A 26,618-nucleotide genomic window follows, 5' to 3' on the forward strand; every position below is an offset into this window, starting at 1 on the left:
GCCGGAGCCGAGCCAGAGCTGAGCCGGAGCCGAGCCGGAGCCTCCTGGGTCAGGAGGTCAGCGATATGTGAGGCCCCGCCCCTCCCCGGAGGTCGGAGGGCAAAGGTCATCCAGAGGATCTCCTCCAATTGGGACGTTTACAGCTTTAAAGATTAAAGTTTGCTTTTACTGGCTGCGGGTCAGCACCACTCACCGGGCTTTTAGTTCTGGACCCGACTAGGAGGAGGAAACGGCGCCGCTCTAAAACTGTCAGACAGTTTACTGGAAACCCAGCAGAACCTTCAAAGAGTCTGGAAACGTTCCAGCCGGAGCTTCAGTGGCTCGGTTGGTTCTGTTGGGCCAAACGCGGTCGCCCCGACCTGAACCGGATCAAAACAACCCGACCCGTTTACATTCCTCACATGAAAGGCTCACAGCAGGACGAGCCGGTCCGGTCGGGTCCCAGTAATCTGAAGAACCTGATCCTGAAAAGAATCAGAACTGATCCGCTCTATGGATCGAATTATGATGTGAACCGTTTCCAAGCGTCCAAATTTAAATGTTTTATCGACGATGACATCATCAACGTGAGACGGGTGTCTTAATTCAGCAGCATAATGGTAAATAGACTGAGTCAAAGCGCTTCACTCTATTCACACATTCGCAGTTTGGGGTTCAGTGCTTTGCACTGAGCCACATCGACATGTGGCAGGAGGAAACTGGAATCGAACCGACAACCCTCCGATTGCTAGACTACTACTCTACCATACTGCCACAGTCGCCCAGAAGAAGAATCTGGACGTAAACGACTGAAATGATAATAACAAAGTGAGTCACATCCCATCCCCACCACTGCTGATCCGACTCCACATCCAAACAGAACCGGGTCAGAAGCTGCAGTCAGTGCAAAATGCCACTGCTGTTAGCTGTTAGCTTTCATTAGCTTCCTTCAGCCTAGTCAAAGTCTGACCCTGAACAACACACTTTCCACAGACCGAATGATAAACTGTCCGGTCAGTGGGTCAGAGGTCAAACAGAAGCAGTGTGTGTGCTGTGGTTTTCTGGTGCGTACCTTCTGTGGTCGTCTCATAGCCGCTCACTGCGAGGCTCTCCCCTTTGGCGTACTGAGCCGACACCCTGACTTCGTAGCGGGTCAGAGGGCTGAGGTGGGGCAGGACGGCGGTACGGGAGTCCCCTGGGACAGACATGGACACATAGTGTCCCTCTGCGTCTTCCTCCGGCTTGAACTGGACCAAGAAGAAGTCCACGTTGGTGGCGTCGATCTCCCAGGACGTCCTGAAGCTCCTAGAGCCGACGTCAGAGAAGGTCAGCGCTCTGGGCTGGACGAGTTCTGGAGAGAGACGTACAGTTAGACATCCTGCTAACAGAACCGGGCCGGATGGACCCAGAAGCCGTTTTAACAGAACAGTTTTTATTTCAAATATTCATCAGATTTTGTTTGATTTTGAAAAACAGATTACTGCGAGATTATTAAAACAATGGACAACTCTGACCAAACTCTACCAACATTTATATTGTTGTCACAAGATTGTTTGTAATTATCTTCTATTTTAGGGAGAAGTGTTTCAGTTACTTTAAAAAAAACATACATTTGTTTCATGATGTAAGACGTGTTCCTGTTGGTCCACTGACTGTTTGGACAGGCCCTAATCCTAACACCCTAATCCTAACACCCCAATCCTAACACCCCAATCCTAACACCCCAATCCTAACACCCTAATCCTAACACCCTAATCCTAACACCCCAATCCTAACACCCCAATCCTAACACCCTAATCCTAACACCCCAATCCTAACACCCCAATCCTAACACCCCAATCCTAACACCCCAATCCTAACACCCCAATCCTAACACCCCAATCCTAACACCCCAATCCTAACACCCTAATCCTAACACCCTAATCCTAACACCCTAATCCTAACACCCAATCCTAACACCCAATCCTAACACCTAATCCTAACACCCTAAATCCTAACACCCAATCCTAACACCCTAATCCTAACACCCTAATCCTAACACCCTAATCCTAACACCCTAATCCTAACACCCCTAACACCTAACCCCTAATCCTAACACCCTAATCCTAACACCCTAATCCTAACACCCTAATCCTAACACCCTAATCCTAACACCCTAATCCTAACACCCTAATCCTAACACCCTAATCCTAACACCCTAATCCTAACACCCTAATCCTAACACCCTAATCCTAACACCCCAATCCTAACACCCTAATCCTAACACCCTAATCCTAACACCCTAATCCTAACACCCTAATTCAGCTGAAAGGGAAAGTTGGTCGTTTGATCGACACGTCAGGAAGGTCCATGAAGAAGCTAGCTATTTCCAACTTTTATAAATCCCGCTGTCTAACACAACTCACTGTCCCTCACACCGTATTTAGCTAATGCTAAAGCATTAGCTAAAATGGTATGTAGTAGAAGCTAATGCCAAAGCGCTAACTTTAGCCATGTCGATATCACCATGTGTCAAAGACGGACTTTTATCTCATCTGCATCTTATCTTTAATTTCCAGATATATTTCCAGACATCAGATTTGGTTTCATGTGTTTACAGGATGTGATTTTCAGATTGTCCTTCAGAAATGACAGATTAGCTATTTGTAGCTAACTTCTGTAGCCGGTGCTCCAATAGATGGTTATTCTCTGAAAATTAAAGGTACAGGCACCGTTTGGGGCTTGAGAAGATAAATCACTTGAACCCGGTGAAACTGATGATGTCTGTTCGTAAATCTGGACATAAAGTTCACCAAACCTAGAAATTGGCTGACATATTCAGTTGATTCGGGTCAGGATCATATAGCTGTGATTTCCACTCATGTGAACCAGACACCATCATCTCTCAGAAGCTGAATTTCAGCCATTTTGGGGGTTTTCTGACTACAAGCTGGATGTGTGCCAGAGGTTTTCTCCTTAGCATGTGGGCCACAGATGCTTTATCCAATAAAACGTAATAGGTGAGCTTACTTCTTAGTGTTCAGAATTAAATAATTCAAGTAAAAACAAAAATAAAGTCTTCCTTTGAAAGTCATCACTGAGAAATGCTTTGATGGTCTTATAAAAAGCAGATTTTATTTCACTGGATCCTTTCAGATCTGATAATGAAGGCTGCAGTTTATCCTTCTGGTCTTTATCCATCATGGCACGGTGAACACATGATGGCAGAAACTGGCCTCATCAATCACCTCTGCTTCATCTGGAAAACGTAAAGCGTCTCAATAACTCACTAATTCTAGGAGGCTGCTTTTCTCCGAACCAGAAGAGAGACAAACACAAATCCTGGGAACATTTAGGAGCTTTTAGGAGCTTTTAGGAGCTTTTAGGAGCGCTGAAACAAAAACGGTAGTTCAGGAGGTAGAAAGGCTGATTTTGGTGTCGGCTGATGGAGATGAAGAGCCTGGAGGCTCGACGGCTCCATCAGTCAGCAGCAGCTTGGCCGCCGCCGCTGCGCTCACATCCAGCCCTCATTATGTCACGATTACATAATCAGCGATCAGCATGAGCCGCCTCAGCTGCAGGAACGCCGCGCCGCGTCTCATCACATCAGAACAAAGAAGCTGCTTCAAAGTCGGCTTTTACTTAGGAAGACGTGACGGGCGGCGACACCGAGTCAGCTGCAGAAAAACAACACTTTGACCCAGTTTTACTGTTTCCACATGCTGGACTCAGATCAAAAGGTGGCCATGTGTCTCACACATCAGGGAAACGCAGCCTGAACACATGAAAGCAGCTCTGAAGGCTGATCGGGTTTCTGCTGTTTACGGCTCTGATTAATTGTTTTGGCTGTTGAATTATTTCAGATACTTGTTATGAAAGTCACATGGGCCAAAGTGAAAGGATTGTAAGGAGCACAGAAAGCCTCCCTGGCTGATGTAAGGACTAATGTAACGACTTCATTCTCATATTACTGAAACTTTTTGCTGTCGGTGAAGGAAGCTCTCAGATGACGGCCTGTCCTCGTTTCCAAACTGAAATGTTTCAACCATCCTGGAGACTTCACGTGTGTTTCAGAACATTGTCATCAAATGTCTGATGAAGAACTCACTGGCTGTTTTCTGCACAGGTTCCGGCCTCTTAGCCGTTTCCATGTTCGTTTGGTTGGACAGGAAATGAGGCGTCTCTCTGGTGGGTCCAGAAAACGACTCTGGTTCTTGGAAAAGGTTCTTTGTGTGGAAACGTTCCTCATTCCACACACCAGATGTGGAAGCAGAAAAAGCTTCATTTTGAAACTTAAGCAAGGATTCACATTCTTTGGTTTTATTAAATCAAACAGAAACAGGCCTTCTCGCTGATGAGCAGCCAGATTTAAAACCAGCAGAAAAAACCTGGAGCCTCTTCGACCAGCATGTCAGCAGAAACAGACGCGATTTTACAGATCAGATCAAGAGCAGCAGTCAGAGAGGATGAGGGAACTGAAATAGAAAAATACAATAGAAAGGACCTTCATTCGGACCTGAACCGGGTCCTGCACCGGGTTCATGTGAACCGGGTCCTGAACCGGGTCCAGACCACTAACATCACCTGCTGTTCTGACATCATTCCACACAGACTGATAATTCACTGAGCAGGAGACCAGATCATTACGGGACAGTCTGGCTCTGACTGGAGGAACATGGTTCTGACCCGCATTCCTCTGGGTGCTAATAAACCGCCGCCGCACAGCAACACATGGACATGTTTCACTTTACACGCTCCGCTGCTAAACCCCCAGAACAGATGTTGTGACGGTTCCACATCTGTTTCCAGCCAACCAGAGCATCGGCTCAGGTGGACGTCTGGCTCTGGAACCGGCCTGTAATTCCTCAGACTATAGCAGAGGTCAGAGGTCATAATCCTGCGTGACGACAGCACAGCTGTGAGATGTTAACCCAGAATCTGCCGGTTTAATAGAATCAGAAAGAACCAAACAGGTGATTGTTCACCATTTCCACTCAGGCCTAGTCCAAACATACACAGATACATTTTTATAGTAGAGTTTTATATCACTAAAAATGATCACTCATGTTATGACTGGTGTCGTAATTATGCAAATCTGAGTGTGCAGGTGCCTGCCTCTGATTGGTTGACGGAAGACGACGGACGTCCTGTTGGTGGCCTCCCGGAGGTGACGGATATAAAAGCTGAAGACGCGCTTCCTGTCGTCCGTCCTCAGCTCATCTCGACCGGCTGTTTGTAAAATCATGTAACGTTCTGGAGTTCGTAGGACTGAGCTGCCGTTTATGTTTACATTAGTTTTCTCCTGTTTTATTATTTAGGGAGGTAAGTTTTTGTTATTTGGTTTCTTTATTGTCGATTAGGTAAGTTGGTTAACATTTAGATAGTTTCTTTTGTTTGTTGTTTTCGGCATTTAGCTCACTCTGCAGACATCTGCTCCTCTAGCTGTAATATTTTAGTCTACAAAAAAAAATACATCTTTTTACAATAAAAAAACGTTATAAAATGTTTAACTTTGTGTGTGTTGGTCGCTCGAGATCTGAAGAGGATGCATCACTCGTGTTATGGCCTGGACCCCTAGACGGGTCGTAACACTAATAAAAACCATGAGCAGATTTGAGAAAACTGTATTTGTGTTCCTGGAAAAAACAGATTACACTCTACGACAAATAATGCACTAATATTTCCGCATCCATCGTTTTATGTATTAATAACTTTATATTCTGATGTTCAAAAGCAGCTTAGCGCTACACTGCCCCCTGTAGGTTTGGTTCAAAACAACATTCAAGTGTGTATTTATGTTGGTTCAGATGAAAACCTTTCTGAAACCAGACCCAAAACAATGATGTAGAGATATTAATAGAGAGTGTGTGCAACACCTGACAAACGTGAGACTTAAAATGGCCTCTGTAGCTTTAGGAAAATTATAAACCTATTCAGAATTTTCATAAATGAAGCTATAATGAAGATCTAACTCTGCTTCTTGCTACTCTGGATATATCCAGGTAGTCCAGAGAAACGGGCTCCCTGAAGGGCCAGCTGTAGCCAAACTTCATCAGCTTCTTCAGGATCTCCTCACACCTCTCCAGCTCCAGCGCCTGCTTGCTGACCCCCGTCTGCAAGCAGATCTGGACACACCACAGCGTTGTCTGCGTAAAGCGTAAATATCACTTACTTCTCTGGAAGATGCTGCGGATTTCCTGCTCGATCCTCAGGCAGATGGATTGCGTCAGCTCCTTGGATATTCTCTGGAAGGCGTCGAAGTCCTCCACCGTGTAGACGTGAGTCTCTGCGGGGGTGTTGGCGATAGCCTCCAGCTCACTTCGTACGGCGTCTTTAACGCCCACAGCAAAGATCTCCCACATCGGCGTTCCTCAGCTTGGTGGCTGGATCTTTGAAAGCGTCGGACTTGCCGTCGGTGATGAGGATGGTGACGCGGGGGACGTTGGCACGTGCCCCCCTGCTGGTCTGGAAGATCTTCTCCCTGACGTAGGTCATGGCCCTGCCGGTGTTGGTAGAGCCGCCGCGATACGGGAAAGTCCTCACCGCCTTGACCACGGCGTTGACGTCTTGGTGAGTGTTCAGGTAGAACTCGGTGTGTGAGTCCCTGCTGTACTGCACCAAGGCGATCTGGACTTTGTTTGGGCCGATGTCAAAGGTGTTCACCAGAACTTCAAGGAAAGCTCTCACTTTGGCAAAGTTTGTCACACCGATGCTGTAGGATCCATCAACCAGGAGAACAACGTCGGCCTGCACATCCACCCCAAGAGAACACTCTGGATGGAAACCACAAACACGAAGTGCTTCTTTAAACTCAACTCAAACAACAAGAAAAGATTGCTTCAGCTTTAAGAGTGTCAGACATTTTCATGGACGCACCCAGGGAGACTTTAACAGGTTCTGTCTGCATGACCGTCACAGGCTCGCTGGACATCAGGTCCTTCATGGTGAAAATGTTGACTTGGTACACGGTGTCAGGAGAAAGGTCTCGGACCACCACGGAGGTCTGAGACGAGGCCAGGTACAGATCCTGCTGCTTGCTGCCGGCCATCATGGGGATCATCTGGACCCGGTAGCCTGAAACGTCTCCACCGGAGGCGTCCCAGCTCACCCGCATGGACTTGGAGGCCACCTCCAGGACTCTGAGGTTAGAGGCTGGATCCACGACTTCAAACATAAAACAGCTGGTTTTAATTTTGTTTCTTCTCGTCTGAAAAATGAAAGCTGCAGTAAAAACCAAACCTAAAACAGCTGCTGGGAAATAAACTAAGCTCAATTATAAACTAAAATCAACTCTATTAACTCTGTTCTTTGTATTGTTATTGAAGCCGTCTGATGATCTGAAACATTGAAACAAGCAGAACTACAATAATTTTAAGGCTCTAAGTACTTTTTCGCTGCTCTATCTCCTGAGTTTATAAGATTAATTAACCAGCTAATGAAAAACAGTTCTGCTAATGCTAACCAGCTAAACCAACATGTTATCTCCTGAAAGTTACCACTATCTTGCTAAACTTACTGTATTTTTCAGAAGCTAACAGTAAAGAACTAAACTAGCATGGTATTTAGCAGAAGCTAATGCTAGAGTGTTGAGCCAACATGGCAAAGCTTCAGGAACTGATGGGTTTAAAAAAAACTTGTAACTTTATTCAATTATAAGATTACAAAGCAGCCAAGTAATTTAGCCCTATAAAATTAATTTAGTGGAAGAAAAGTCAGCTAAATCTTAGCAAATATACTAATGCACTAAATGAAAAACTAGCACTGCTTTTAGCAGTTTAGCGGCATCATGCTAATAGCTTCTGATTAGTAGAAGCTGTTTATGATGCTTCTGTAAACAGAGATATGATTTACCACAGACTGGGAGAACCTGAACCAGCAACGGGTTAGAAACCCTGAACACCCGAAAATCAACGTTTTCCCTTTCAGCTGCTTTATTATGGCTGAGTAGACTCATAAATCTGGAATCTGTACATTACGGGGAATCAGGCGACTGTGCAAACATGTCAGGAAACAAAGAAACTTTGGTTTTCCTGTATGCAGAGGAAAAGAAAGATGTTCTCTGAAATAAGTGATTATTGAAGGAACAAGATGTTAGAACCTTATGAAAGAGTCTGTTTTACAACTCTTTCATGAAACAGAATTGTATCAATCAATTTACTGATCAATGCCATTAGTAAGGTTATAGACAGAAAAACAACAAATTCCTCAAAAAAGGCTAGACTGAGAAAAGAGAAAGTTGACAATAAAGATGATAAAGGGCGGGGCAGAGAGAGGCGGGGCAGAGTGGAGGGGCAGATGGGGCGGGCAGAGAGAGGCGGGCGAGCAGAGTGGGCGGGGCAGATGGGGCGGGCAGAGAGAGGCGGGGCAGAGTGGGGAGGGGCAGATGGGGCGGGGCAGAGTGGGGCGGGGCAGAGTGGGGCGGGGCATAGAGGGGCGGGGCAGAGTGGGGAGGGGCAGAGTGGGGCGGGGCAGAGTGGGGCGGGGCAGAGAGGGGCGGGGCAGAGTGGAGGGGGCAGAGTGGGGCGGGGCAGAGTGGGGCGGGGCAGAGTGGGGCGGGGCAGAGAGGGGCGGGGCAGAGTGGAGCGGGGCAGAGTGGGGCGGGGCAGAGTGGGGGGGGGCAGAGTGGGGGGGCAGCTTCACCTTCTTCTCCGCTGACCAGCGAGTCGAGTTGATCCTCCACACTGGCGCACATCTGGCTGATCAGATCCTTCTGCACTGACCGGATCTGCTCGAAGTTCGCCACGCCGAACACGCGGCGGCTGTAGGGCGTGGACGCCATGAGCCTCATTTCCTCTTCGTCAGCATGGTGGACACCTGGTGGGGACAGAAACTCCCTCAGTGCGCGCCATTTTCACTCCCATCACAAACATGAACCTTCTTTGGTTCCCGTCCGTCTGCCAAATCCGTCCTGAGCTCTGAGGCGATCTCGTTATAATTTACTGAAGGAAATTTCGTTTTCTTCTTTCACTCCAAGCCAGTAAAAAGTGGAAAGTGAGCACGACTTTTCCACGTTCGCTGACTGAACAGATTTTGTTCCATTCTGGCAGGAAAGTCTGACAATAAGAGCAGTAAATATGAAGCTGGTTGGAGTTTAACAGACCAATAACGCTCTGTAATACTCTGACATTGTTATACGAGCTGCAGCCTGTCGGTTTATTTAAAGTTCAGCTGAATGAGTCACTGCAGAGAGGAAAACAGCTTTACTGTAGCAGCAAAACACTTCTGAGTATTGATATGAAATCTCTGAAGTTTCTGTGCACATGTTCCCTGAGATCTGAGAAAAACATTCAGGAACAATAACACTCAGATCATATCAAGAAGAAGCCAGTTACAGGAAATGGAAATTATCCAGGTTTATTTTTCCATTCCAGGACATTTTCAGCTCTCAAGGCCCACAGAAACCAACAGAAGCTAACAGAAGCTAACAGAAGCCAACAGAAGCTAACAGAAGCTAACATAAGCCAACAGAAGCTAACAGAAACCAACATAAGCCAACAGAAGCTAACAGAAACCAACAGAAGCCAACAGAAGCTAACAGAAGATAACAGAAACCAACAGAAGCTAACAGGAGATAACATAAACCAACAGAAGCTAACAGAAACCAACATAAGCCAACAGAAGCTAACAGAAGCCAACAGAAGCTAACAGAAGCTAACATAAGCCAACAGAAGCTAACAGAAACCAACATAAGCCAACAGAAGCTAACAGAAGATAACAGAAACCAACAGAAGCTAACAGGAGATAACATAAACCAACAGAAGCTGACAGAAGCTAACATAAGCCAACAAAAGCTAACAGAAACCAATATAAGCCAACAGAAGCTAACAGAAGCTAACATAAGCCAACAGACGCTAACAGAAACCAACAGAAGCTAACATAAGCCAACAGAAGCTAACAGGAGATAACATAAACCAACAGAAGCTAACAGAAGGTAACAGGAGATAACATAAACCAACAGAAGCTCACAGAAGCTAACAGGAGATAACATAAACCAACAGAAGCTAACAGGAGATAACATAAACCAACAGAAGCTAACATAAGCCAACAGAAGCTAACAGAAACCAACATAAGCCAACGGAAGCTAACAGAAGCCAACAGAAGCTAACAGAAGCCAACAGAAGCTAACAGAAACCAACATAAGCCAACAGAAGCTAACAGAAGCTAACAGAAGCCAACAGAAGCTAACAGAAGCTAACAGAAGCCAACAGAAGCTAACAGAAGCCAACAGAAGCTAACAGAAGCCAACAGAAGCTAACAGAAGCTAACAGAAGCCAACAGAAGCCAACAGAAGCTAACAGAAGCTAACAGAAGCTAACAGAAGCTAACAGAAGCCAACAGAAGCCAACAGAAGCTAACAGAAGCTAACAGAAGATAACAGAAGCTAACAGAAGCTAACAGAAGCTAACAGAAGCCAACAGAAGCTAACAGAAGCTAACAGAAGCCAACAGAAGCTAACAGAAGCTAACAGAAGCTAACAGAAGCTAACATTCTCATGTCAGGAAGTCATTTTAACATGCAGCCATGAGCAAAAGCTGCTGTGGGCGGAGCCTGTTGCTCTGGCAACATCCAAATCTGACATATATTTGCGCAGATAGGCAGCAGGTGATCGACACCCAGAGATCTTGAAATTCATCCTCTTAATAATAATTATTCATCTGTTTAAACGGAGTCCAGAAATTTAATCTACATGTCATTTTTTCACAGCAGAACAGAGAGAAAGTTAAAATGACTTAAAAAGGAAACTACAGGCAGCATTTTAAAAGCATTTTGCACAGTCAAACTGCATAGTTTGATTTATTGAATCTGTCCGGTCAAAATGGAATACTTTTACCATCCATCCATTATCTGTTCACCCTTCTCCCTAACGGGTTTGGGAGTTGCTGGTGCCTCTCCAGCCGCGTTCCGGGCGAGAGGCGGGTCACCTGGACGGGTCGCCAGTCCGTCGCAGGGCAACATAGAAATAAACAGGACAAACAACCACACACACACCGAGGGAGAATGTGGAAAGACCAATTAACCTGACAGACATGTTTTTGGACTGTGAGAGGAAGCCGGAGAACCCGGAGAGAACCCGGAGAGAACCCGGAGAGAACCCGGAGAGAACCCGGAGAGAACCCGGAGAGAACCCGGAGAGAACCCGGAGAGAACCCACCACGCACAGGGAGAACATGCAAACTCTGTGCAGAAAGACCCTGGGCCGGGAATCAAACCCCAGACCTTCTTGCTGCAAGGCAACAGCACTACCCACTGCTCCACTGTGCAGCCCGCACACTTTCACCATGTTATTTATTTCTTTATAAACTTTATGACAGTATTATTGTTGATCATATTGTTGATCATAATGTTGATCATAATGTTGATCATATTGTTGATCATATTGTTGATCATATTGTTGATCATAATGTTGATCATATTGTTGATCATATTGTTGATCATAATGTTGATCATATTGTTGATCATAATGTTGATCATATTGTTGATCATATTGTTGATCATAATGTTGATCATAATGTTGATCATAATGTTGATCATATTGTTGATCATAATGTTGATCATAATGTTGATCATATTGTTGATCATATTGTTGATCATATTGTTGATCATATTGTTGATCATAATGTTGATCATAATGTTGATCATAATGTTGATCATAATGTTGATCATATTGTTGATCATAATGTTGATCATATTGTTGATCATAATGTTGATCATAATGTTGATCATATTGTTGATCATATTGTTGATCATAATGTTGATCATAATGTTGATCATATTGTTGATCATATTGTTGATCATAATGTTGATCATAATGTTGATCATAATGTTGATCATATTGTTGATCATATTGTTGATCATATTGTTGATCATAATGTTGATCATATTGTTGATCATAATGTTGATCATATTGTTGATCATAATGTTGATCATAATGTTGATCATATTGTTGATCATATTGTTGATCATAATGTTGATCATATTGTTGATCATATTGTTGATCATATTGTTGGTTTTGCAGAGATAATTACACATTAACTTTCTGTCTACTGTTTGGTTCTGCTGCTGTATTTTTAAACTCGTCTGGATGGAAACTTTTCCTGCCACATGAGACAAAGTCTGGATTTATGGCTGTTATCAGCTTCTGCTGCACAACTTGGAAATATGTTTGCTTTAATAACTCCTAAAGCCTTTTTTCCACTTCTGTCGTCCAAAGGATGGGCTGTGTCAGTTCCCCTTGTTATCTCCAAGGCAACAGTCTGAGTTTGTGGAAAGTTGGCTGGGAGGAAGAACGTAAACGCGTTTCGCTCGCCACTTCTCATGCCGGGCGGTCTGGCGGCTCACCCAGGACGAACACGTCCACGCCTCGGCTCCTCAGCCGCCGGGCGGCGTCCTCCACCGGATCGTCCGACTTCCCGTCCGTGATGATCAGCAGCAGCTTGGGGAAGCCCTTCCTGGAGCCGGCCGCCTCGGAGAAGCCGCTGGCCAGCAGGTGGCTGAGCGCATCGCCTGAGCAGAAACCAGACAGGAGGATTTCAGATGGAAACCAGAATGACCAGATTATCTAAACCTCCATCTGATTATAATTTATGAAGACAAAACAGAGTTTGGTGAATAGAAACCTGCAGCAGAACATTGATGAAATATTTATTCCTCCAGATTCTGATTCAAACTTTTAATCTTTTTTATATTTTTAATATATCTGTGTTTTTGCTGCTCCACAAATTAAGTTTTATTGATCTGAATTGATCCACATCCATCCATTTTCTAACAGTCTTGTCTCCAGAGAGTCAGGAGGAGCTGCTGGCTCTCCAGCAACGTTCTGGGTGAGAGACGGGTCACTGGGACGGGTCACTGGGACGGGTCACTGGGACGGGTCGCTGGGACGGGTCACTGGGACGGGTCGCTGGGACGGGTCGCTGGGATGGGTCGCTGGGACGGGTCACTGGGACGGGTCAGGTCGGGATGGGTCACTGGGACGGGTCGCTGGGTCGGGTCGCTGGGACGGGTCGCTGGGACGGGTCACTGGGACGGGTCAGGTCGGGATGGGTCACTGGGACGGGTCACTGGGACGGGTCGCTGGGTCGGGTCGCTGGGACGGGTCGCTGGGTCGGGTCGCTGGGACGGGTCGCTGGGACGGGTCGCTGGGTCGGGTCGCTGGGACGGGTCACTGGGACGGGTCGCTGGGACGGGTCGCTGGGACGGGTCGCTGGGACGGGTCGCTGGGTCGGGTCGGGATGGGTCGGGTCGGGTCGGGTCGGGATGGGTCGGGTCGCTGGGACGGGTCGCTGGGACGGGTCGCTGGGACGGGTCACTGGGTCGGGTCGCTGGGACGGGTCGGGTCGGGATGGGTCGGGTCGCTGGGACGGGTCGCTGGGACGGGTCGCTGGGTCGGGTCGGGATGGGTCGGGTCGGGTCGGGTCGGGATGGGTCGGGTCGCTGGGACGGGTCGCTGGGACGGGTCGCTGGGACGGGTCACTGGGTCGGGTCGCTGGGACGGGTCGCTGGGACGGGTCGGGGGGGATGGGTCGGGTCGCTGGGACGGGTCGCTGGGACGGGTCACTGGGTCGGGTCGCTGGGACGGGTCGCTGGGACGGGTCGGGTCGGGATGGGTCGGGTCACTGGGACGGGTCACTGGGACGGGTCACTGGGACGGGTCGGGTCGGGATGGGTCACTGGGACGGGTCACTGGGACGGGTCACTGGGACGGGTCGCTGGGACGGGTCACTGGGACGGGTCACTGGGACGGGTCGCCAGTCTGTCACAGAACTGATCTACACATTCAAATGAATTTATTAGAGAAGCAGAAACGCTTAATCCCATATAAACACACATATCCCTATTTTTATTAAACATCATAAATTACAAATAATTGCAATAAATAATCAACTTTCAAAGTAGTGGGTAGAAATATAAGCAGCAACGTCACATTTATTATCTCCTGTTTATAATTAATTTAGCAATCTACTGTCAGATTATTGATTAATGCAGTACATTCAATAATACAATATTACTAATAGTATTAACAATACTAATAATGATCATATTGAAGCTAATGATGTTATGATAACAACAATATCACAAATTAAAATAGATTCTCATATGTAGTGCAGACTCTAATGAGGAGACATCACATGTCCGAGTGCAAGTGAATGCATCACAGAACGACCTGCAGCAGCCGGACTGTTAGCGACCCGGTTCTGTGTGGTCGAAGAAAAATGATCACAGGAACCAAACATTGGTTTTCTCTACAGTCAGAGAAAATGTGAGGAGTGAGACCTCCTGTCTTGGAGGAACACAACCACCTGAACAGGTTACTGTTGCTATGGCAATGGGTTTCAAACCCAGGAAGTTTTTCTGTTTTGACCTGAAGGTCGAGGAGTCAGAAAATTCCAACACATGTTGCAGATTTAAAAAGAAAACTGTTCAGAGAAGCTGAACATAGAGCTACATAACACAGATCTGTAATTAAAGCGTCTGGGTTTAATGAAGGTTTAAAAGAACAAAGCTGAGAAACTGTTGAGAAAGTTTCAGATTTCTTCAGTGTGGTGATTTAAAAGAAAGTAAAACCAGCAGGGGGCGCCACCTGCGCGTCTCACCTGTCCTGGTGTTGCCTCCCTTGTACTGCAGCGAGCCGATGGCCTTCATCAGAGCGGGTCGGGTCAGGTGTTGGTTCAGGCTGAACTCGGTCTGCGGGTCATCACTGTACTGGACCACGCCAACGCGGGTTCTGTCCTCGCCAATCTGGAACGCTCCAGCTGCCGCCGCCATGAAGCTGCGGACGTACTTAAAGTTCGGCCTGCCGACGCTCCAGGAGCCGTCGACCAGGAAGAGGAGGTCAGCGGCAGCGGAGGCCGGGCACCCTGGGAAAGAACCAGAACCAGTCAGAACCAGTCAGTCAGAACCAGTTAGTCAGAACCAGTCAGAGTCAGAACCAGTCAGAGTCAGAACCAGTCAGTCAGAACCAGTCAGAGTCAGAACCAGTCAGAGTCAGAACCAGTCAGTTAGAACCAGTCAGTCAGAACCAGTCAGAGTCAGAACCAGTCAGTCAGAACCAGTCAGAGTCAGAACCAGTCAGAGTCAGAACCAGTCAGTTAGAACCAGTCAGAGTCAGAACCAGTCAGTCAGAACCAGTCAGTCAGAACCAGTCAGAGTCAGAACCAGTCAGTCAGAACCAGTCAGAGTCAGAACCAGTCAGTCAGAACCAGTCAGTCAGAACCAGTCAGAGTCAGAACCAGTCAGTCAGAACCAGTCAGTCAGAACCAGTCAGAGTCAGAACCAGTCAGAGTCAGAACCAGTCAGAGTCAGAACCAGTCAGTCAGAACCAGTCAGAGTCAGAACCAGTCAGTCAGAACCAGTCAGTCAGAACCAGTCAGAGTCAGAACCAGTCAGTCAGAACCAGTCAGAGTCAGAACCAGTCAGAGTCAGAACCAGTCAGTTAGAACTAGTCAGAGTCAGAACCAGTCAGTCAGAACCAGTCAGTCAGAACCAGTCAGAGTCAGAACCAGTCAGTCAGAACCAGTCAGAGTCAGAACCAGTCAGAGTCAGAACCAGTCAGTTAGAACCAGTCAGAGTCAGAACCAGTCAGTCAGAACCAGTCAGTTAGAACCAGTCAGTCAGAACCAGTCAGAGTCAGAACCAGTCAGAGTCAGAACCAGTTAGTCAGAACCAGTCAGTCAGAACCAGTCAGAGTCAGAACCAGTTAGTCAGAACCAGTCAGTCAGAACCAGTCAGTCAGAATCAGAACCAGTCAGTCAGAACCAGTCAGAGTCAGAACCAGTCAGTCAGAACCAGTCAGAGTCAGAACCAGTCAGTCAGAACCAGTCAGAGTCAGAACCAGTCAGAGTCAGAACCAGTCAGTCAGAACCAGTCAGAGTCAGAACCAGTCAGTCAGAACCAGTCAGAGTCAGAACCAGTCAGTCAGAACCAGTCAGAGTCAGAACCAGTCAGAGTCAGAACCAGTCAGTTAGAACTAGTCAGAGTCAGAACCAGTCAGTCAGAACCAGTCAGTCAGAACCAGTCAGAGTCAGAACCAGTCAGTCAGAACCAGTCAGAGTCAGAACCAGTCAGAGTCAGAACCAGTCAGTTAGAACCAGTCAGAGTCAGAACCAGTCAGTCAGAACCAGTCAGTTAGAACCAGTCAGTCAGAACCAGTCAGAGTCAGAACCAGTTAGTCAGAACCAGTCAGTCAGAACCAGTCAGAGTCAGAACCAGTTAGTCAGAACCAGTCAGTCAGAACCAGTCAGTCAGAATCAGAACCAGTCAGTCAGAACCAGTCAGAGTCAGAACCAGTCAGTCAGAACCAGTCAGAGTCAGAACCAGTCAGTCAGAACCAGTCAGAGTCAGAACCAGTCAGAGTCAGAACCAGTCAGTCAGAACCAGTCAGAGTCAGAACCAGTCAGTCAGAACCAGTCAGAGTCAGAACCAGTCAGAGTCAGAACCAGTTAGTCAAAACCAGTCAGTCAGAACCAGTCAGAGTCAGAACCAGTTAGTCAGAACCAGTCAGAGTCAGAACCAGTCAGAGTCAGAACCAGTCAGTTAGAACCAGTCAGAGTCAGAACCAGTCAGTCAGAACCAGTCAGTTAGAACCAGTCAGTCAGAACCAGTCAGAGTCAGAACCAGTCAGTCAGAACCAGTCAGTCAGAACCAGTCAGAGTCAGAACCAGTCAGTCAGAACCAGTCAGAGTCAGAACCAGTCAGTCAGAACCAGTCAGTTAGAACTAGTCAGAGTCAGAACCAGTCAGTCAGAACCAGTCAGTCAGAACCAGTCAGAGTCAGAACCAGTCAGTCAGAACCAGTCAGAGTTAGAACCAGTCAGAGTCAGAACCAGTCAGTTAGAACCAGTCAGAGTCAGAACCAGTCAGTCAGAACCAGTCAGTTAGAACCAGTCAGTCAGAACCAGTCAGAGTCAGAACCAGTCAGTCAGAACCAGTCAGAGTCAGAACAAGTTAGTCAGAACCAGTCAGTCAGAACCAGTCAGAGTCAGAACCAGTCAGTCAGAACCAGTCAGTCAGAACCAGTCAGAGTCAGAACCAGTCAGTCAGAACCAGTCAGAGTCAGAACCAGTCAGTCAGAACCAGTTAGTCAGAACCAGTCAGAGTCAGAACCAGTTAGTCAGAACCAGTCAGAGTCAGAACCAGTTAGTCAGAACCAGTTAGTCAGAACCAGTCAGTCAGAACCAGTCAGTTAGAACCAGTCAGTCAGAACCAGTCAGAGTCAGAACCAGTCAGAGTCAGAACCAGTCAGTTAGAACCAGTCAGAGTAAGAACCAGTCAGTCAGAACCAGTCAGTCAGAACCAGTCAGAGTCAGAACCAGTCAGTCAGAACCAGTCAGAGTCAGAACCAGTCAGTCAGAACCAGTCAGAGTCAGAACCAGTCAGAGTCAGAACCAGTCAGTTAGAACCAGTCAGAGTCAGAACCAGTCAGTCAGAACCAGTCAGTCAGAACCAGTCAGAGTCAGAACCAGTCAGTCAGAACCAGTCAGAGTCAGAACCAGTCAGTCAGAACCAGTCAGTCAGAACCAGTCAGAGTCAGAACCAGTCAGTCAGAACCAGTTAGTCAGAACCAGTCAGAGTCAGAACCAGTCAGTCAGAACCAGTCAGTCAGAACCAGTCAGTCAGAACCAGTCAGTCAGAACCAGTCAGAGTCAGAACCAGTCAGTCAGAACCAGTCAGTCAGAACCAGTCAGAGTCAGAACCAGTCAGAGTCAGAACCAGTCAGTTAGAACCAGTCAGAGTCAGAACCAGTCAGAGTCAGAACCAGTCAGTTAGAACCAGTCAGAGTCAGAACCAGTCAGTCAGAACCAGTCAGAGTCAGAACCAGTCAGTCAGAACCAGTCAGAGTCAGAACCAGTCAGTCAGAACCAGTCAGAGTCAGAACCAGTCAGTCAGAACCAGTCAGTCAGAACCAGTCAGAGTCAGAACCAGTCAGAGTCAGAACCAGTCAGTTAGAACCAGTCAGAGTCAGAACCAGTCAGTCAGAACCAGTCAGTCAGAACCAGTCAGAGTCAGAACCAGTCAGTCAGAACCAGTCAGTCAGAACCAGTCAGAGTCAGAACCAGTCAGTCAGAACCAGTCAGAGTCAGAACCAGTCAGTCAGAACCACTCAGTCAGAACCAGTCAGAGTCAGAACCAGTCAGAGTCAGAACCAGTCAGTCAGAACCAGTCAGAGTCAGAACCAGTCAGTCAGAACCAGTCAGAGTCAGAACCAGTCAGAGTCAGAACCAGTCAGTTAGAACTAGTCAGAGTCAGAACCAGTCAGTCAGAACCAGTCAGTCAGAACCAGTCAGAGTCAGAACCAGTCAGAGTCAGAACCAGTCAGAGTCAGAACCAGTCAGAGTCAGAACCAGTCAGTTAGAACCAGTCAGAGTCAGAACCAGTCAGTCAGAACCAGTCAGTCAGAACCAGTCAGAGTCAGAACCAGTTAGTCAAAACCAGTCAGAGTCAGAACCAGTCAGAGTCAGAACCAGTTAGTCAGAACCAGTCAGAGTCAGAACCAGTCAGAGTCAGAACCAGTTAGTCAGAACCAGTCAGTCAGAAACCAGTCAGAGTCAGAACCAGTCAGTCAGAACCAGTCAGTCAGAACCAGTCAGAGTCAGAACCAGTCAGTCAGAACCAGTCAGAGTCAGAACCAGTCAGAGTCAGAACCAGTTAGTCAAAACCAGTCAGTCAGAACCAGTCAGAGTCAGAACCAGTTAGTCAGAACCAGTCAGTCAGAACCAGTCAGAGTCAGAACCAGTCAGTCAGAACCAGTCAGTCAGAACCAGTCAGAGTCAGAACCAGTCAGTCAGAACCAGTCAGAGTCAGAACCAGTCAGTCAGAACCAGTCAGAGTCAGAACCAGTCAGAGTCAGAACCAGTCAGTTAGAACTAGTCAGAGTCAGAACCAGTCAGTCAGAACCAGTTAGTCAGAACCAGTCAGAGTCAGAACCAGTCAGAGTCAGAACCAGTCAGTTAGAACTAGTCAGAGTCAGAACCAGTCAGTCAGAACCAGTCAGTCAGAACCAGTCAGAGTCAGAACCAGTCAGTCAGAACCAGTCAGAGTTAGAACCAGTCAGAGTCAGAACCAGTCAGTCAGAACCAGTCAGTTAGAACCAGTCAGTCAGAACCAGTCAGAGTCAGAACCAGTCAGTCAGAACCAGTCAGAGTCAGAACAAGTTAGTCAGAACCAGTCAGTCAGAACCAGTCAGAGTCAGAACCAGTCAGTCAGAACCAGTCAGTTAGAACCAGTCAGTCAGAACCAGTCAGAGTCAGAACCAGTCAGAGTCAGAACCAGTCAGAGTCAGAACCAGTTAGTCAGAACCAGTCAGTCAGAACCAGTCAGAGTCAGAACCAGTCAGAGTCAGAACCAGTCAGTCAGAACCAGTCAGAGTCAGAACCAGTCAGTCAGAACCAGTCAGAGTCAGAACCAGTCAGTCAGAACCAGTCAGAGTCAGAACCAGTCAGAGTCAGAACCAGTCAGTTAGAACTAGTCAGAGTCAGAATCAGTCAGTCAGAACCAGTTAGTCAGAACCAGTCAGAGTCAGAACCAGTCAGTCAGAACCAGTCAGAGTCAGAACCAGTCAGAGTCAGAACCAGTCAGTTAGAACCAGTCAGAGTCAGAACCAGTCAGTCAGAACCAGTCAGTTAGAACCAGTCAGTCAGAACCAGTCAGAGTCAGAACCAGTCAGTCAGAACCAGTCAGAGTCAGAACAAGTTAGTCAGAACCAGTCAGTCAGAACCAGTCAGAGTCAGAACCAGTCAGTCAGAACCAGTCAGTCAGAACCAGTCAGAGTCAGAACCAGTCAGTCAGAAACCAGTCAGAGTCAGAACCAGTCAGTCAGAACCAGTTAGTCAGAACCAGTCAGAGTCAGAACCAGTTAGTCAGAACCAGTCAGAGTCAGAACCAGTCAGAGTCAGAACCAGTTAGTCAGAACCAGTCAGTCAGAACCAGTCAGAGTCAGAACCAGTCAGTCAGAACCAGTCAGAGTCAGAACCAGTCAGAGTCAGAACCAGTCAGTCAGAACCAGTCAGTCAGAACCAGTCAGAGTCAGAACCAGTTAGTCAAAACCAGTCAGTCAGAACCAGTCAGAGTCAGAACCAGTTAGTCAGAACCAGTCAGAGTCAGAACCAGTCAGAGTCAGAACCAGTCAGTTAGAACCAGTCAGAGTCAGAACCAGTCAGAGTCAGAACCAGTCAGTCAGAACCAGTCAGAGTCAGAACCAGTCAGTCAGAACCAGTTAGTCAGAACCAGTCAGAGTCAGAACCAGTTAGTCAAAACCAGTCAGAGTCAGAACCAGTCAGTCAGAACCAGTCAGTCAGAACCAGTCAGAGTCAGAACCAGTCAGTCAGAAACCAGTCAGTCAGAACCAGTCAGTCAGAACCAGTCAGTCAGAACCAGTCAGAGTCAGAACCAGTCAGTCAGAACCAGTCAGTCAGAACCAGTTAGTCAGAACCAGTCAGTCAGAACCAGTCAGAGTCAGAACCAGTCAGAGTCAGAACCAGTCAGTCAGAACCAGTCAGAGTCAGAACCAGTCAGAGTCAGAACCAGTTAGTCAAAACCAGTCAGTCAGAACCAGTCAGAGTCAGAACCAGTTAGTCAGAACCAGTCAGAGTCAGAACCAGTTAGTCAGAACCAGTCAGAGTCAGAACCAGTCAGTCAGAACCAGTCAGTCAGAACCAGTCAGAGTCAGAACCAGTCAGTCAGAACCAGTCAGAGTCAGAACCAGTCAGTCAGAACCAGTCAGTCAGAACCAGTCAGAGTCAGAACCAGTCAGTAAGAACCAGTTAGTCAGAACCAGTCAGAGTCAGAACCAGTTAGTCAGAACCAGTCAGAGTCAGAACCAGTTAGTCAGAACCAGTCAGTTAGAACCAGTCAGTCAGAACCAGTCAGAGTCAGAACCAGTCAGAGTCAGAACCAGTCAGTTAGAACCAGTCAGAGTCAGAACCAGTCAGTTAGAACCAGTCAGTCAGAACCAGTCAGTCAGAACCAGTCAGAGTCAGAACCAGTCAGTCAGAACCAGTTAGTCAGAACCAGTCAGAGTCAGAACCAGTCAGAGTCAGAACCAGTTAGTCAAAACCAGTCAGAGTCAGAACCAGTCAGTCAGAACCAGTCAGTCAGAACCAGTCAGAGTCAGAACCAGTCAGTCAGAACCAGTCAGAGTCAGAACCAGTCAGTCAGAACCAGTCAGTCAGAACCAGTCAGAGTCAGAACCAGTCAGTCAGAACCAGTTAGTCAGAACCAGTCAGTCAGAACCAGTCAGAGTCAGAACCAGTCAGAGTCAGAACCAGTTAGTCAGAACCAGTCAGAGTCAGAACCAGTCAGTCAGAACCAGTCAGTTAGAACCAGTCAGTCAGAACCAGTCAGAGTCAGAACCAGTCAGAGTCAGAACCAGTCAGTTAGAACCAGTCAGAGTCAGAACCAGTCAGTTAGAACCAGTCAGTCAGAACCAGTCAGTCAGAACCAGTCAGTCAGAACCAGTCAGAGTCAGAACCAGTCAGTCAGAACCAGTTAGTCAGAACCAGTCAGAGTCAGAACCAGTCAGAGTCAGAACCAGTTAGTCAAAACCAGTCAGTCAGAACCAGTCAGTCAGAACCAGTCAGTCAGAACCAGTCAGAGTCAGAACCAGTCAGTCAGAACCAGTCAGAGTCAGAACCAGTCAGTCAGAACCAGTCAGTCAGAACCAGTCAGAGTCAGAACCAGTCAGTCAGAACCAGTTAGTCAGAACCAGTCAGTCAGAACCAGTCAGAGTCAGAACCAGTCAGAGTCAGAACCAGTTAGTCAGAACCAGTCAGAGTCAGAACCAGTCAGTCAGAACCAGTCAGAGTCAGAACCAGTCAAGTCAGAACCAGTCAGTCAGAGTCAGAACAAGTTAGTCAGAACCAGTCAGTCAGAACAGTCAGAGTCAGAACCAGTCAGTCAGAACCAGTCAGTCAGAACCAGTCAGAGTCAGAACCAGTCAGTCAGAACCAGTCAGAGTCAGAACCAGTCAGTCGAACCAGTTAGTCAGAACCAGTCAGAGTCAGAACCAGTCAGAGTCAGAACCAGTTAGTCAGAACCAGTCAGAGTCAGAACCAGTCAGAGTCAGACAGTTAGTCAGAACCAGTCCAGTCAGAACCAGTCAGAGTCAGAACCAGTCAGTCAGAACCAGTCAGAGTCAGAACCAGTCAGTCAGACCAGTCAGTCAGAACCAGTCAGAGTCAGAACCAGTCAGTCAGAACCAGTTAGTCAGAACCAGTCAGAGTCAGAACCAGTCAGTCAGAACCAGTCAGTCAGAACCAGTCAGTCAGAACCAGTCAGTCAGAACCAGTCAGAGTCAGAACCAGTCAGTCAGAACCAGTCAGTCAGAACCAGTCAGTCAGAACCAGTCAGAGTCAGAACCAGTCAGAGTCAGAACCAGTTAGTCAAAACCAGTCAGTCAGAACCAGTCAGAGTCAGAACCAGTTAGTCAGAACCAGTCAGAGTCAGAACCAGTTAGTCAGAACCAGTCAGAGTCAGAACCAGTCAGTCAGAACCAGTCAGTCAGAACCAGTCAGAGTCAGAACCAGTCAGTCAGAACCAGTCAGAGTCAGAACCAGTCAGTCAGAACCAGTCAGTCAGAACCAGTCAGAGTCAGAACCAGTCAGTCAGAACCAGTTAGTCAGAAACCAGTCAGAGTCAGAACCAGTTAGTCAGAACCAGTCAGAGTCAGAACCAGTTAGTCAGAACCAGTCAGTTAGAACCAGTCAGTCAGAACCAGTCAGAGTCAGAACCAGTCAGAGTCAGAACCAGTCAGTCAGAACCAGTCAGAGTCAGAACCAGTCAGTCAGAACCAGTCAGTTAGAACCAGTCAGTCAGAACCAGTCAGTCAGAACCAGTCAGTCAGAACCAGTCAGAGTCAGAACCTCAGTCAGAACCAGTAGTCAGAACCAGTCAGAGTCAGAACCAGTCAGAGTCAGAACCAGTTAGTCAAAACCAGTCAGAGTCAGAACCAGTCAGTCAGAACCAGTCAGTCAGAACCAGTCAGAGTCAGAACCAGTCAGTCAAACCAGTCAGAGTCAGAACCAGTCAGTCAGAACCAGTCAGTCAGAACCAGTCAGTCAGAACCAGTCAGAGTCAGAACCATCAGGTCAGAACCAGTTAGTCAGAAACCAGTCAGAGTCAGAACCAGTTAGTCAGAACCAGTCAGAGTCAGAACCAGTTAGTCAAAACCAGTCAGAGTCAGAACCAGTCAGTCAGAACCATCAGTCAGAACCAGTCAGAGTCAGAACCAGTCAGTCAGAAACCAGTCAGAGTCAGAACCAGTCAGTTCAGAACCAGTCTAGTCAGAAACCAGTCAGTCAGAACCAGTCAGTCAGAACCAGTTAGTCAGAACCAGTCAGAGTCAGAACCAGTTAGTCAGAACCAGTCAGAGTCAGAACCAGTTAGTCAGAACCAGTCAGTTAGAACCAGTCAGTCAGAACAGAACAGTCAGAGTCAGAACCAGTCAGAGTCAGAACCAGTCAGTCAGAACCAGTCAGAGTCAGAACCAGTCAGTCAGAACCAGTCAGTTAGAACCAGTCAGTCAGAACCAGTCAGTCAGAACCAGTCAGTCAGAACCAGTCAGTCAGAACCAGTCAGAGTCAGAACCAGTTAGTCAGAACCAGTCAGTGAGAACCAGTCAGAGTCAGAACCAGTCAGTCAGAACCAGTCAGAGTCAGAACCAGTCAGTCAGAACCAGTCAGTCAGAACCAGTCAGAGTCAGAACCAGTCAGTCAGAACCAGTTAGTCAGAACCAGTCAGAGTCAGAACCAGTCAGAGTCAGAACCAGTTAGTCAAAACCAGTCAGAGTCAGAACCAGTCAGTCAGAACCAGTCAGTCAGAACCAGTCAGAGTCAGAACCAGTCAGTCAGAACCAGTCAGAGTCAGAACCAGTCAGTCAGAACCAGTCAGTCAGAACCAGTCAGTCAGAACCAGTCAGAGTCAGAACCAGTCAGTCAGAACCAGTTAGTCAGAACCAGTCAGAGTCAGAACCAGTTAGTCAGAACCAGTCAGAGTCAGAACCAGTTAGTCAGAACCAGTCAGAGTCAGAACCAGTCAGTCAGAACCAGTCAGTCAGAACCAGTCAGAGTCAGAACCAGTCAGTCAGAACCAGTCAGAGTCAGAACCAGTCAGTCAGAACCAGTCAGTCAGAACCAGTCAGAGTCAGAACCAGTCAGTCAGAACCAGTTAGTCAGAACCAGTCAGAGTCAGAACCAGTTAGTCAGAACCAGTCAGTTAGAACCAGTCAGTCAGAACCAGTCAGAGTCAGAACCAGTCAGAGTCAGAACCAGTCAGTCAGAACCAGTCAGAGTCAGAACCAGTCAGTCAGAACCAGTCAGTTAGAACCAGTCAGTCAGAACCAGTCAGTCAGAACCAGTCAGTCAGAACCAGTCAGAGTCAGAACCAGTTAGTCAGAACCAGTCAGTCAGAACCAGTCAGAGTCAGAACCAGTCAGTCAGAACCAGTCAGAGTCAGAACCAGTCAGTCAGAACCAGTCAGTCAGAACCAGTCAGAGTCAGAACCAGTCAGTCAGAACCAGTAGTCAGAACCAGTCAGAGTCAGAACCAGTCAGTCAGAACCAGTCAGTCAGAACCAGTCAGTCAGAACCAGTCAGTCAGAACCAGTCAGAGTCAGAACCAGTCAGTCAGAACCAGTCAGTCAGAACCAGTCAGTCAGAACCAGTCAGAGTCAGAACCAGTCAGAGTCAGAACCAGTTAGTCAAAACCAGTCAGTCAGAACCAGTCAGAGTCAGAACCAGTTAGTCAGAACCAGTCAGAGTCAGAACCAGTTAGTCAAACCAGTCAGAGTCAGAACCAGTCAGTCAGAACCAGTCAGTCAGAACCAGTCAGAGTCAGAACCAGTCAGTCAGAACCAGTCAGAGTCAGAACCAGTCAGTCAGAACCAGTCAGTCAGAACCAGTCAGTCAGAACCAGTCAGTCAGAACCAGTTAGTCAGAACCAGTCAGAGTCAGAACCAGTTAGTCAGAACAGTCAGAGTCAGAACCAGTCAGTCAGAACCAGTCAGAGTCAGAACCAGTCAGAGTCAGAACCAGTCAGTCAGAACCAGTCAGAGTCAGAACCAGTCAGTCAGAACCAGTCAGTTAGAACCAGTCAGTCAGAACCAGTCAGTCAGAACCAGTCAGTCAGAACCAGTCAGAGTCAGAACCAGTCAGTCAGAACCAGTTAGTCAGAACCAGTCAGAGTCAGAACCAGTCAGAGTCAGAACCAGTTAGTCAAAACCAGTCAGAGTCAGAACCAGTCAGTCAGAACCAGTCAGTCAGAACCAGTCAGAGTCAGAACCAGTCAGTCAGAACCAGTCAGAGTCAGAACCAGTCAGTCAGAACCAGTCAGTCAGAACCAGTCAGAGTCAGAACCAGTCAGTCAGAACCAGTTAGTCAGAACCAGTCAGAGTCAGAACCAGTCAGAGTCAGAACCAGTTAGTCAAACCAGTCAGAGTCAGAACCAGTCAGTCAGAACCAGTCAGTCAGAACCAGAGTCAGAACCAGTCAGTCAGAACCAGTCAGAGTCAGAACCAGTCAGTCAGAACCAGTCAGTCAGAACCAGTCAGTCAGAACCAGTCAGAGTCAGAACCAGTCAGTCAGAACCAGTAGTCAGAACCAGTCAGAGTCAGAACCAGTCAGAGTCAGAACCAGTTAGTCAAAACCAGTCAGAGTCAGAACCAGTCAGTCAGAACCAGTCAGTCAGAACCAGTCAGAGTCAGAACCAGTCAGTCAGAACCAGTCAGAGTCAGAACCAGTCAGTCAGAACCAGTCAGTCAGAACCAGTCAGAGTCAGAACCAGTCAGTCAGAACCAGTTAGTCAGAACCAGTCAGTCAGAACCAGTCAGAGTCAGAACCAGTCAGAGTCAGAACCAGTTAGTCAGAACCAGTCAGAGTCAGAACCAGTCAGTCAGAACCAGTCAGTTAGAACCAGTCAGTCAGAACCAGTCAGAGTCAGAACCAGTCAGAGTCAGAACCAGTCAGTTAGAACCAGTCAGAGTCAGAACCAGTCAGTTAGAACCAGTCAGTCAGAACCAGTCAGTCAGAACCAGTCAGTCAGAACCAGTCAGAGTCAGAACCAGTCAGTCAGAACCAGTTAGTCAGAACCAGTCAGAGTCAGAACCAGTCAGAGTCAGAACCAGTAGTCAAAACCAGTCAGTCAGAACCAGTCAGTCAGAACCAGTCAGTGAGAACCAGTCAGAGTCAGAACCAGTCAGTCAGAACCAGTCAGAGTCAGAACCAGTCAGTCAGAACCAGTCAGTCAGAACCAGTCAGAGTCAGAACCAGTCAGTCAGAACCAGTTAGTCAGAACCAGTCAGTCAGAACCAGTCAGAGTCAGAACCAGTCAGAGTCAGAACCAGTTAGTCAGAACCAGTCAGAGTCAGAACCAGTCAGTCAGAACCAGTCAGAGTCAGAACCAGTCAGTCAGAACCAGTCAGAGTCAGAACAAGTTAGTCAGAACCAGTCAGTCAGAACCAGTCAGAGTCAGAACCAGTCAGTCAGAACCAGTCAGTCAGAACCAGTCAGAGTCAGAACCAGTCAGAGTCAGAACCAGTCAGTCAGAACCAGTTAGTCAGAACCAGTCAGAGTCAGAACCAGTCAGAGTCAGAACCAGTTAGTCAGAACCAGTCAGAGTCAGAACCAGTCAGAGTCAGAACCAGTTAGTCAGAACCAGTCAGTCAGAACCAGTC

General features: G+C 47.5%; 1 protein-coding gene across 1 annotated transcript in view; it reads right to left on the minus strand.

Moving 5' to 3' along the window:
- Positions 1 to 26,618, minus strand: part of col12a1b (collagen, type XII, alpha 1b) — a 107,017-nt gene that overhangs the window by 70,034 nt on the left and 10,365 nt on the right. Inside the window, 7 exon segments of the mRNA XM_055022999.1 lie at positions 1,052 to 1,330; positions 6,131 to 6,314; positions 6,316 to 6,731; positions 6,835 to 7,122; positions 8,599 to 8,772; positions 12,298 to 12,462; positions 14,553 to 14,816. Coding sequence (XP_054878974.1) covers positions 1,052 to 1,330; positions 6,131 to 6,314; positions 6,316 to 6,731; positions 6,835 to 7,122; positions 8,599 to 8,772; positions 12,298 to 12,462; positions 14,553 to 14,816 — 1,770 coding nt within the window.

The sequence above is a fragment of the Poeciliopsis prolifica genome, unplaced genomic scaffold, assembly GCF_027474105.1.
Source record: "Poeciliopsis prolifica strain line A6 unplaced genomic scaffold, Auburn_PproV2 SCAFFOLD094, whole genome shotgun sequence".
Taxonomy (NCBI): domain Eukaryota; kingdom Metazoa; phylum Chordata; class Actinopteri; order Cyprinodontiformes; family Poeciliidae; genus Poeciliopsis; species Poeciliopsis prolifica.